This window comes from Puccinia triticina, chromosome 11A, assembly GCF_026914185.1.
Source record: "Puccinia triticina chromosome 11A, complete sequence".
Taxonomy (NCBI): Eukaryota; Fungi; Basidiomycota; class Pucciniomycetes; order Pucciniales; family Pucciniaceae; genus Puccinia; species Puccinia triticina.
In genome coordinates, this window is record NC_070568.1 from 3,167,021 (window position 1) to 3,180,236 (window position 13,216).

The 13,216-nt window shown below is 47.1% G+C and overlaps 1 protein-coding gene across 1 annotated transcript; it reads left to right on the top strand.

Annotated features, from left to right (window-relative positions):
- Positions 1-1,508: 1,508 nt before the first annotated feature.
- On the top strand, positions 1,509-2,950 carry PtA15_11A315 (uncharacterized protein; the record flags this gene model as incomplete). The annotated part of the gene is made up of 3 exons (XM_053161211.1): positions 1,509-1,876; positions 1,941-2,551; positions 2,643-2,950. The coding sequence occupies 3 exons, from the start codon at positions 1,509-1,511 to the stop codon at positions 2,948-2,950; spliced, it is 1,287 nt and encodes a 428-aa protein (XP_053025180.1).
- Positions 2,951-13,216: the final 10,266 nt, after the last annotated feature.

A 13,216-nucleotide genomic window follows, 5' to 3' on the forward strand; every position in this document is an offset into this window, starting at 1 on the left:
GTCACACCAAAAAACTTCACTGTTTCATAAGTCCCTCCTTTGGAGGCGGGGCTTTGCGCCCAGGAAGGACTTAGTTACATAAGTTCGCGGCGGGCCAAGGAAGCCCTCGTGGGAGGGCTGGCAGCAAGCTTAGCTAAGTCCCTTGATCAGAGGTGCGCAAGCGCTGTTGCAAAGCAACCCTCCAAAGGAGGGACTTATGCCCTACCTTGCAAAACAGTAGGCAGCAGAAGGGTGTTTTGCACGTTTTGTTATGTCTTGTCCTGTAGCAGCTACACAAATGTACTTGAGGCCAAGTGAGCTACCCCAAAAGATGCGCAAGAAGCATGGCTCTCTGCTCACATTTTTGATATATTTTTAACACCCAAACCTGATTTTTAAATAATTATCCAACACAAGAAATCTGACTGCCTTCTTGCAAGTGCTAGCAGTTGTTTTAGTGCATGTTTTTCTGAAACCTAACAGCTGAACACCACCTTCTTGATAATCACACACATTGGGTTGCACATTTGCATTGGTCTGTCAGACTCAAGGGATGTTGTACATAAGACTATCTTTGGCATGTGTCAAAGTATGGATTTACCCAAGGACCTGTGTTAAGAGCGCTCACAAATTCCTGATTTCCCTTTTCAGATTCAAAGGTGGAAATAGAGCACCACTGTCTCAGGGAGGTGGCAGGTGGAAGGGCAGATGTAGGCGGACAATTCTGTCTCCTCAGATTTTTGATACCTTTTACCTGAGTCAAGATATAAACAGTTGAATTTTTTGAAAATTTTCCTCAGCCAAATGGGATTTCTGCTGCCTACTGTTTTGCGAGGTAGGGCATAAGTCCCTCCTTCGGAGGGTCGCTTCGCGACAGCGCTCGCGGGCCTCCGATCGAGGGACTTGGCTAAGCTCGGGCTGGCAGCTGCTAGCTTGCATGGCTGAAAGGTGCTTACGCTCGAGCTTCACTAACCCACTCGTGGTCTTCAAAGTGTCACCTCGTGAACGCAGTTGTCCTCAAGGCAATTTCAAAACCCTGTCAGCCAGTTTAAAGGTATGCAGGAAACGCCTTGGCCAGACAGAAAGCAAATGGGCCTCAAGGATTGTTCCATTGGCTCCTTTTTTCATCAAGACAACAGCTTGGCTTGTATATCTCTGCCACAATGATGTATGTGAGATGAATGAAGTAACTGGGAGACAACAAACAGAATGAAGCGCAACAGAGGACAATGAGCAACAACAGAGAATGAAAAACAACTGGACCTGCAAGCTAGAATCTTGAGACGATATGTACTAGGCTCCCTAAAATGGCCCAACAGCGCACAAGTCTGGGACTAATTTAGTTTTAACTGTTTGCTTCCCTCGCTCATGGCAGACTCGGCAATTCATCTGGTTTCCCATGCCCTTCCTTTCTCGCATTTGTCTTCTTTCTATTTGCCATATCCATATTTCCATATTTGAGCCTCTCAAAGAAGGTGTTTAGGGAAGAGTAATAATAATTTTTTCATGTTCTTAACATTGAGGACCCAATGATGCAGTGGCTCAGAACTAGCTCTCATCTCTTCGTCCTATTCATCCAAGCCATTCTGCTCCAGTTGGTATGGACCCAGCCCGTGCATCTCGACAGCCGACGGATGCGCTGGACAAGGATAAGCTTACTGCCGCTCACGCTGGGCCTGCTCTTCGTCAACCGCTGCCTGCGGAGACAGGACTCGGAGTTCGTCCGGCCATTCCAGGCCAACCCAGGATGCATGCTCACCCCAGACACCCTCAAGGCTATCCTGCTCGCCTTCAACCAGCCAAGCCCGGCACGGGCCGCCAAGTTGCACGCGTCGCCAGGCCCGCATGCCGACTCCCTCCCAACCATCCTCTTCCGGGCGGTCTTTCTAGTCATCAAGTCAGTACCATCCTCACCGACTGTCTACGAACCGAGTCAGTTCAGCTTTGTTCTTTCCAACCAGGGCAAGTTCGAATCCATCCAAACAAGTGAAGCTGGTGACCGGCGGGAGTAGGCATACGATTCGCGCCGACCTGGCCTTCCTTCTATCCACCGTCCGCCGGATGCTGGTCCTGAACACCGTTGGCGTGCTAGGATTGTACTGTTGGAAAGGCGTGCACGACGACGCGCTCGTCGGGCGGTTCCCGATTCTGAGCCGATACCAGACGCAGACCAGCGCGGTAGTATGGGGGGTGTTCATCTGGACGGGGATCGACCTGGTCGGCTGTCTGGTCCGCATCGCGGCCTTCGTATCCAAGGCCGTCCACCGGCTCTTATCCCACCACTCGAGAGCCTACCGAAACCTGTTCTCGGATGCCGACCTCAGCCGGGTCGATCTCGAAGAAACCTGCCCGGTCTGGTTCACAAAATCGCCCCTCGAGGCCGCCAGCCTCTCTGCCTTTTGGCGCAATCATTGGCACACTATGCTTCAGGACCTCTTCGTCGAAGCCGGCGCGATCCCCCTCACTTCCCTCGTCCGATGGACTTTTGCATCACGCAAACCGCACCCCAAGCTGCTCCGACTCAGCGGAATCATCGGCGCGTTTGGGGTCTCTGCAATCCTCCATGAAGCTGGTCAGCTCTCTATCTCTCTCTTTTTTTTTTACCCAAATCCAATATTCATTCCTGCCTGCAATTTTCTTTCCGGAACAATCCTGTGATAAAGGGATATGGTGCAATGCAGGTTCATTTGATCGACGTCTGAGGACCTTGACCTTTTTCCTCAGCCAAGCCGTCGCGATATGTCTCGAGAACGGATTCAAGAGCCTCTCGGGCAAGCTTGTCGACGGGCCCTTGGGTAGGATATGGACCTTTTCCTGGCTGATATTCTTCGGCGCACCCATGATCGAGGCCTGGCTTGAGGGACTGGCCTTTGACAAACACAAAATGTTTGATCATGCTAATCAGCTTGGGCTCTGGAGGATGCTGTCCACTCCTTTCATCTTACCCAAACTCATATTCTCCTTTGAGTGACCAATTCCTGTTCTCTTCCACTTGATCCTCCCTCAACTTCTTTGTACATTTCGCGAATGGATTACGGGTATGATACAGTCACTTATCCTGTTTGTTTCTCAGGAGCGGTAGAGTTACTATTTGTTTTCCTTTACGTACCTATTTGTCTTGACTTTCATGACCATCATTGTTATCATCATTGTCCAGCCTCCTTTACATATTCTCTACCAGCAATCCTCAACCAAATACATCATGGAGGCTGTCAAGACATCACACAGAACTAGATTTAAAATTCCAATTCTGTGTTGGTCATTATTCCTGTGCAGCTCACCCTGCGCAGATATGTTATGACATAGCTTGACCACTGAAAGGCCCTGTCCCTCTCTAAGCATTTCTTTCCACAGAGGGTGACATGGTTTCTGAGCACACTATTAATGGTCATTTATTGAAGCCATTGACACCATCATTTGAACATTGAACCCAACTAACCTGTTCCTCAACAGCAATATTGTACTGTAAGAATTTGTACAACCAAGATAAATTGCTATGAGTAAGACTGACTGCGGCTATGCACAATATGCTACATAAGTTGAGACCAAATGATAAGAGAGATAGAGAAATTGATAAATTCCTAAGAACAGGCAAGTTGTCCATGCTGGTTGTGTTATTGAAGAGATAAAAGAAATGGGAGACAAGCTCTGAGAGAAAATAGAGAGGGGATTGGCTATGAACAGGAAGATAGAGAGGAGGAGGTCTGGGAAAACATCATCAAGATTTTCCAAGAAAATCAATGCAAGAAACTGCACAACATCAAACCCAACATCCCAGCTTGCTGGAACTCAACATAAATTCAACTTGAAGAATATTTAATAGGTTCCTTGGCTTTTGTTTTGGAAATTGTGGTGATGATTGATCAAATCACTGCAGGTCTTTCCACAGTGATTGCAAATCAGGATGGAAAATACCCTCCTGCTTTACACAATGGTTGTTGTGCGGGGCTTGGGATCAAAAAAAAGTATTACTCACCAACTGACTCCAACCTAATCCATGACTGTTTTACCTGATTAGATTTTGAACTAATGACAGAATTTTGTCTGAGCTTCCAGTCCACCATCCATCTTTCAAAGACAAATATTTTAAGCTGGCCAAATGGCCTCAGGTGTGGATCTACAAGGTTATTGATCTAAATTTCAAGATTCACAATACATGGCACAAGCCTAGCAATTGGCTTCAGCCCCAAAACCACCAAAGAAAGCACTGGCAAAGGTAAGTTTAAGCCTCATTTTATGTTCACTGACCAAGTGGACTATCCACTCTCCCTCCAGCCAACTGGTGTTTTGGAAGGGTTAGGCGCAGCTGCTGTAGCCAGATTGGCTGAATCTCCATTGGAAACGGCCTTGCTTGGTGGAGCAAGCAGAAGAGAAACAGAAATACTCACAATGGCCTCTTGCAGATGGCCCTGGATGTCACGTTCTGCCCAGGTGAAATTGCAATCAAGTATCAAAAAAAACTTGCTTGCTGATCAATCACTGTTTATATGTAGCAACCACAGTCAATGTGGAGCGTACATTCAGCTTTGGACAAGACTATGTCTCCGCCTGGAGACAGAACCTCCTTGCTCTCCACAAATACCTTGAAAATTCCAAGAATAAGACCAAGATGAAACAATTCTTTCACAAATACCTTGAAAATTACAAGAAAAGTTTTGGAGGTACTCAACTTTGAGTTCCCAGAACTCAACCTAGATTATTTTCTCCCAGTTCAAAAATTCAATTTATAATAGTTCTACATCTTGTCTTTCTTCTGGTACAGTTTGGGACCATTACCTCCTCTTCTTCATGCTTATTTTATTTTTTGAAAACATTGCAAAATATGATTTGCTAGGTTCGGAGCAAATCACTAAACAACAAAGCCGGTGCGCAATTGGCAGATCTTATACAAAGTGATATCATGTACGTGCACCTTTTTTCACTTTTGTCAATCCTCTAAAAAGCTGAGTTTTTGGCGCGATGTAATAGCGTTGTCTGTGCGTAGTATGCTGGGATACAACAATTATTTGCCTTTTATTCAATTTTTACAAATATTTTTAGGGAGTTGAAAAATCAACTCTTGGAAATTAAATTATTGACTCCCAAATGGCATTTACGTCGCACGGACCGGGTCACAACGTCCACCCCCGGTCCGCGGGACCAAAAGTTGACCCGCGCGGATTTTGGGAGTCGGAAAATTAATTCCTCCTTCAAGAATGGGAGTCAAAAATTCCACAAATACACAAATAAATTCATATCTCCTCAGTGGGGCACCCAAACCCCCCAGAAATTTTACAGTGGGCAGAATGCCCTCTTAACAGCATATGACGAGCTTCACGGCATTAGCACACCCCATAATAGGCATGTGCGGTTGGGGGTCAAATTTGGCCAATTTCCTACTAAGGAAATCCACCAAATCCTTAGCTACACTGCCCCAAAGTGCACCAAACTTTTACAGTGGGAAGAATAACCTCTTGAAAGCATATGATGAGCTTCAAGGAAAACATAACATGAGAGATTTGCCATTTGAAAACATAACTTGCAAAACCGTTTGAGGAAAACATCACATGGAAAATTATGGTCATTGTGATGGAGGGACTAACAACTGAGGTGTAGGCACTATTGAATGTGTCAAAGGTACTAAAAGCTGTGGCAAATTTGGCAGAAACACTATTAGCAGTGGCGGTTGCACTATTATCTGTGGCGGCGGAGGGATTCTTAACTGTGGCGGGGGGACTATAACTGTGGCAGGGGAACTAATAACTGAGGTGTAGGCACTATTAGCTGTGTCAAAGGGACTAAAAACTGTGGCAAATTTGTTGGAAGCACTATTAACTGTGGCGGTTGCACTATTATCTGTGGCGGAGGGACTGATGTCTGCGGCGGGGCCAAAAGCCCCAGCTGCCTCTAATTTATTTCATGTGCTTGAGTTACTGCCTTTATGCTAAAAGTTTGGGTGGAGAGTAATAAAATTTATGAGCTAAAATTTTGGTGCACTTTGGGGCACTGTAGCTAAGGTTTCAGTGGATTTCTTGAGCAGGAAATTGGCCAAATTTGACCCCCAACCGCACATGCCTATTATGGGGTGTGCTAATGCCGTGAAGCTCATCATATGCTTTTAATAGGGTATTCTTCCCACTGTAAAAGTTTGGTGCACTTTGGGGCACTGTATCTAAGGCTTTGGTGTATTTCCTTAGTAGGAAATCAGCCAAATTTGACCCCCAACCGCACATGCCTATTATGGGGTGTGCTAATGCCGTGAAGCTCGTCATATGCTGTTAAGAGGGCATTCTGCCCGCTGTAAAATTTTTGGGGGGTTTGGGTGCCCCACTGAGGAGATATGAATTTATTTGTATACTAGACTTTCAAGGCGGCTGCGCCGCCGCTCGTCGCTGGTTCCCCGCGCGGGCCTCCGTACGCCTCACCAGGCCCCCCCGGCGCCCACTCCCCCCCTGCCACCCCCCCACCCCCGCACTCAATCCCCCCCTCGCACACCCCAGCTGTCTCCGTACTACCCTCAGCCAAACCTCGACCAGCAGCTCGAAGGCAACGACCCACCCGACCAATACTGATCGCCACCAAACCCTGAGAGCACCACAGGCCCCGGTATACTGGACCCGCACGACCATCACCGCAACTATTCATCCACTCCCTCCGACCACACGATGGGCCAAGGCATAACTACGCGGACGGCCAACTCCTCCCCCCCTCGCCCCCCATCAATTCGACCAATTTCCCTCGCCAATCAGCTGCCAACTATACCCAACACTAACAAATCTAATCCCAATCATCATGATATGGCCAGTCACTTGGCTCGAAAGTCTCCCCACTCGCGACACCTTGACGTTTTGTGGAAAGTTCACCGCGATATCATCTGTAAGGCCCCTTCCCGCAGCACTTAAGCCCGTCGCTAACGAACTATTCCAGGTTTTTGAGTATCAATCCAATCCCTTTGAAGCACAGCTCACCCGATCCTCATTTCTCACCTCACCTACCGTCCCAGCGAAATTTCCACGGGCATCCATCACATTAGCCCCTCTTGATACCACACGACAACAACTCGAAGACGGCGAGATTTACCGCCTTGAAGGTCAAGTCGCCCTAACCGACCGAAACGGCAACCAACAATTCTACTATCATCCCCAACGAGTCACTTGGAAACGCCACACACAAGCTCAAGCCTCTCCCGCAAAAATTACAATGGAAGGCACCGGGACTATCCGACAAGTTACCCTCCCACCAAATCACTCGGACAACACCACCCAAACCTCATCCCTTCCATATCTAGAGCTCATCATTGAGCACCAAACTAACGTTAGTGTCATATCTCAAATTTTAAGACGATTACTGACGCCGTCGACTCATAGGCCTATTCCGGCGCAAATTTCTACGCCAAATACATCATAGAAGGAACGTCTGCCCTTCCTTCCGATATCATACCACTCAAACCTGGGGTAAAAGTTCAACTCAAAGGCACCTTAACCGACCGATGTGCGATTACGGGGCTTCTAATAATCAAAGTGAGCCACAACCAAACCCCAACAGTTCACATAACTGACATCTTCCTCAGGTCACGTCAGGCTACGTTGGGCTACCCCCATTATTCTCTAACGGTCCTATCCGATCCGTCATAGATCTCACAGACTGAATCCCCCGCCTATCTGTAGCCAATCACCCGAAGACCAATCTGAAGCGACCTCTACAATCGAGATACCCACAGACATTTACACCAACCCTATCTACCGCGGTTCAACTCATCAACTTTACCACATTCGCCATATGATAAAGCAGAACCCCCCACTTTGACAAGTCCGAGCTACGGGTCAAAGCACCCAACAACCCTCCCCGAAAGACTTTCACATCAACTACGCCACAAGAAGTACGACACGCGATTTCTCGTGCATTGCCTTCGATTTGCTTATCTCCGAATTGTTTTTCTCACATGACCGCTCCATACCTGAGCTTTCCGTACAAAATCACCATGTTTTCTGATTCCCCTTCCCATTCCAACTTGTGCCTACAGTTTTTGTTTCATTCAATTTGAGTAATGTGCAACACCAGATGATATTGACCCGATCATCACCCAATGACACCTCACGCGCAACTGTGCTCCAGCTCTATTGAGTCTTCCATATCAGTCGCAAGAAAATCAAACAAAGCAATTACACAAGTACAAATTGTAGTGTTCCGAAGATAAGAATTTTAATTAAAAAATAAAACAATTCCGGAGATTAATGGAGGAATATAGGAACAATGCAACAAAGTGAAAGAAAATAGCAATTGCTAACAAGAGTGCGACTCTTTCATCCACAGACGGCCCCAACATGTGAGATTTCAAGTACGCCGCCTCCCATTGTGACCTACAGGTGAGCCTAGCGTACGACCTGACTTAGCTGCATTCATCTCTTCGCAAAGAATTAAGATCGCACTCACCAAAAATAGACTTGTGAAAAACATTCACAAGGCCTTCCTTCCTGTCAAGCTTACACACGATCAAATTGTCCTTATGTGTCACTCTGGACAACGCAACGTATAATTGACCATGTGCGAAACATGAATGCTTTAACATGACACCCACTCGCGCGAGTGTCTGACCTTGCGACTTATTAATTGACATTGCGTAGGCCGGAGTTATGGGAAATTGATGTCTGAAAAAACTCAATCCCGACTTCTGACTCCCCTTGTGATGGAGTTTGATTTTCGGCAACATCACCTTCTGTCCTTTGAATGGCCCGGACATCAAGACACCCTCTATTGATCCTGTCCCAATCCTAGTCAATATGAGACGAGTGCCATTACATATCCCCGCGGAAATGTCCATGTTTTGCATGACTAATACCGGCATTCCCACCTTCAAGTCGATGATATGTTTGGGGAAGCTAGGTATGCTCATCTTGTTGAGTACTTCCTCCGGCAAACTGTCAACTCCTTCGGGATCTGGCATATCAATCGATGTTGCCCTAACAAACGGCCCGGCAAGTCTCAGTGCCACTTCACGGTTCAACTTGCGAACGTCGGCATTCAAGGGTGCCAAGATACAGCGCTCCGCTAGGTAAGGCAGGTTAGTATCCACGCTGAAGTTATGCCTTGAAGTCACATCACCGTAGACAAAATCCACGACCGTCTTGTTGCCTTGCGCCTCGCTCGCCGCGTGAGTTATATTGATTTCAGAGACTTTGACAACGTGGTAGTCTTCTGTTTGACCAATACCTTCACCTAAGCTGAGCAGCGAAGATGCAAATTGACGATTCTTCTCGGCGTCCTCAGGTACCGTTGAGTTCGCCGCGATTCGCATGTTCTGCACGAGTTTGAACTGCTCCAGTTGGCCCCAAAGGGGAGAAGACCTTATCGTTGCGTCATAGGACGGCGGAAATTTGTCAAATTTGACGACTGGGAGGATTTGCCTGAAATCGCCTGAAAAAATTACTACTTTCCCCCCGAACGGCAAATCAGAGCGGCAACAACGCCTCAATGATCTGTCAACGGCTTCAATTGCGTACTTGTGAATCGTCACGATTTCATCCCATATGATTAAATCCGTAGTGCTTAAATCCTTGCCTAACTTATGGTTAGGCTCAAAACTGCACTCTAATTCTGGCTTGAGATTGATTGGTATCTTGAACACAGAGTGAGAGGTTTGACCTCCCTTCAGCAAGAGAGCAGCTACTCCAGACGACGCTGCCACGACGGACCGTTTTCCCATGAGGCGACATAGGTCGATGATCGCATTCAACAAAAATGTCTTGCCGGTGCCTCCGGGGCCGTCCAAGTAAAACAAACTCGCCTTCTTAGCCTTGACCGCGGTTCTGATCTTGCGAAAAAATTGGGATTTTTGTTGATTGAAAAGGCCTTCTGAGTGGTCGAGGCGAATTGCTACAGCCGCGAGAGACTCGAGTTCCCCTGGTATCTCGTCGAACTGTTTCATCTTGCGTTGATCCGTCGACGACACTATCATCCCGGCATCCGCCAGAGTCGAATTCATTTTTCCTGGCATGATTGATAGTTTAAACAAACCAAAGACCCTCCTTCTTGACCGGCTTAAAGGAATCGCGTTACGATCCCCTCGATCCAATCTCAACAGGTCGTCAGTCATCGAATCCCAATGCTTATAGTACAGGCTTGTTGGGTTCGAAGGTGGCGAGTTTACCAGCATGAGTGCGAAGAAGTGTTGTAAGGCATTACCACTCTGATATATAGATGCTTCCTCAAGAGCTTTATCATACAGATAGTCATTGATCAACAACCCGAGCAGGTTGCAGGCATCTTGGTAAGACGCCGCGAGAACCCCATCAACAGTTCTGAGATCTTCGTGGGACAAGGGCCCTCTTTGGTGGGAGAGGAGAGTGCGTAAGTAAAACTTTTCCCCCGCCCGAAACGACACGCTGAAGATCCTCCCAACTGAAATCGTCTTGTTTTTTCTCGGCGTCCAGACCTTATCCACCTTGCTCCACGTGAAATACTCCGGTATTTCTTCATACAACAAGGTTCGCGCTTTTCGCCCTTCGGCCCCAACAGCGTCAGTCTGGTTGAGGTCGAAAAAAGCCAATAAATTCGTCTTTTCAGGTTCTTGAAATTTCAATTTGTCCGCTATCTCTCCTCCGTCCCTGAAATATATCATTTGTTCATCCACATCGTGTATTGAGAGGCGCGTGACTGGGGGCCACCGAAAAGAAAGGGGAAACTTGAGTAAACGCCATGCGGCTAATTTTATGTGTCAGCCAAAGTCCCACTAAACACATTAGACAAACTGCGTACCTTCTGGTGCGCTAATGAATCTCGCGTCAATAAATGCTTTAGTCTCGTCATTATCCCTTATCTCCATAGACGACCGGTCATGTCCCTTTGTGATATACTTGTAGAGATATTTCACCGCAGTAGAGTCCACCGGTATTTCGACGTTAATGTGACAGTCGAACTTCAACGAAAGGTATTTGTTATAAGGAACAACATTAGAGCTGTTGAAGATTTGTTTGTTTTTTGCAACAACAAAATCAGTCACCCTACGCCGATATACTGGGTACGCCCCACTGATTGTGATTGTCCTTGGTGTGAGTGGTTTTGGATAACCCAAAGAACAGCCTTTCTTCGACCAACACGGGCGTCCGGGACAAGGGCCGTGGATCATTAGCCTGGAGACAATATCGTAGAGCTTGGGCTCACTCAGTGGGTCAGGCACCTCGGCGCAGACGAGAAAATCAATCTTCTCGGGGGTGTCCAGCCTATCTTCTTCCCTCAGTGTGACCATTAAGTGGAGATGGGGAAGGCCCCGTTTCTGGAATTCAATGACCCCCACGTATGAAATTACCGCTCCCAACCTTCCGTAATCGATAACTTCTTCAATTAGTGCGTCGACTTTCAATTTGAACACACGGTCGACAAACACAGGATGGTCAGCCGCGGACGCCAGGAGTCCGATTTCGTCGGTTATATCTTTCCACTTTGGATTAGCAGTCATGGTGATGAAAAGTGACGGTGGGCCATATTTCCTTACGATGGCCATCGAGTCTTGGTACAATTGGTCCATCGCCCTCGGGCTGCCGATAAAAGTCGAGGGGAGTATGACTCGCCGGCCCTCAGGGACCTCGAAGTTCTCAATGGATGTCATAAGGGACTGGTATTGATTTGCTTTCAAGGCGAGTTGATGGTTTCGAATGAAATTAAGACGGGAGCCTTCTACGCATACGTACATATCCACGACAAATTCCTGAAAAAGCGTACGGCCATGGAGAATGATCGAGTATCGACCAACTCTTGCAAACAGGAGGAATGCAAACCATTCCAATGACTTGACGCGTCTATTCGTTTCTATTTCGAAAGCACCACTATTAAGACAATGTCATTGTTCTGATCCGAGAAAAGGACTCACTTCGAGAGGTTGTACAAACATATACGTTATCCCACTGTTGGGATCCGTAAGGGAAGAATAGGGGGTATCGAAGAGGGAAATAAGATGAATGTAAATCGGAGATATGCTCTAATCGTCCGTCTTTCCGCCTCAATTGAATATGACGGGTCTTGTTAATTTCACCTCCCCCTTCGACAACGATCGCAACTTCTTCCGGACTTGGAAGATTGTAACGCTTCGGGTTCGTCCCCGGTTTATGAATCGTCGTTAGGGCAAGCGTCTTTGACGGTGAGTTTTTCAAGACGGTTCTAGCACTCTTGTAAACTTTCGCGTATGGGTTATATGAATACATAACCTTCATCAAATCTGACACTATGTCTTCCTGCATGACGAATTTGGCACCAATTGGGTTTCGTCTGCCAGAGGCTTTCTCGATTCGCAGCCGGGTTTCTTCTTGTCCGCCATTCCCGATGACGTAAATTTGTGCATAGCCTGGGTTGGAACGATTGAGGGGCTCGACACTTGGAATCAGGTGGCTCAGACCGCCCGAGATTCGGAAAACATCGATGCCTAGTTGACCGCGGACGGTTTTGTCGACATTAGCTCCCAGCGACGTGAAGCTAATGCAGTTATTGTAAAGTCTGATAAGAGCCTGAAAGTTGATAGCTCCTAAAGAATAGTCAGCCAAGAAGTTAACATCCCTTTTTGTCAAATGTGTTACATACTCTCGTCTGTTCCTGAGAACAACTGTTCGAGTATCGGAGGCGTTTCAGGGGCAGCTGGATCCATCATGGGCAATATGACCTGCGATTTCTGACAGCACATCGTGAAGTCTTTCTCCGTCTTCCCACGGTCGAGTTTCGTCGATTCTTCATTGAAGTGAAGGGCACCACAACCTATACAGATGATTATGCACCTTCCAAGCGAGTGGGGAATCGTAAATAGGACTTGGTTCAATATGTAATTCTCGTTGTTGTCACATTCACGGGTAATAGCCTTGAACTTGAACGGCATCGTAACTGGGGATAGAGATGTGATAAGATGTTGACGAGATGAGGCCCGATAGTTAATGATTATCTGACAATTCAACAAATATAAGGCAACAACGAAGAGGGCTGTCCAAAAATTTATCGCTAGAAGACTCACACACAATTTACGGAGAATGTTCCTAGTGAGGAGAGTGAGGACTATGAACTGGTCAATCGTGTTACGCACCAACCACTCGAGTAACTTGGCAGAATTAGTCCCGAGAATGTCTCAATGAAGGTTGAATGTTGAAATCGCAATGTCAACTGGCCCCCACAACTGGTATCAAACCAACACCAAGAGGCCCTGAACGTGCATGACGGTAAGGCGAATGTGGCTGGACCAGTCATTTGATGATGAATGGGCCTTCAGGTCGTGACACTCAAG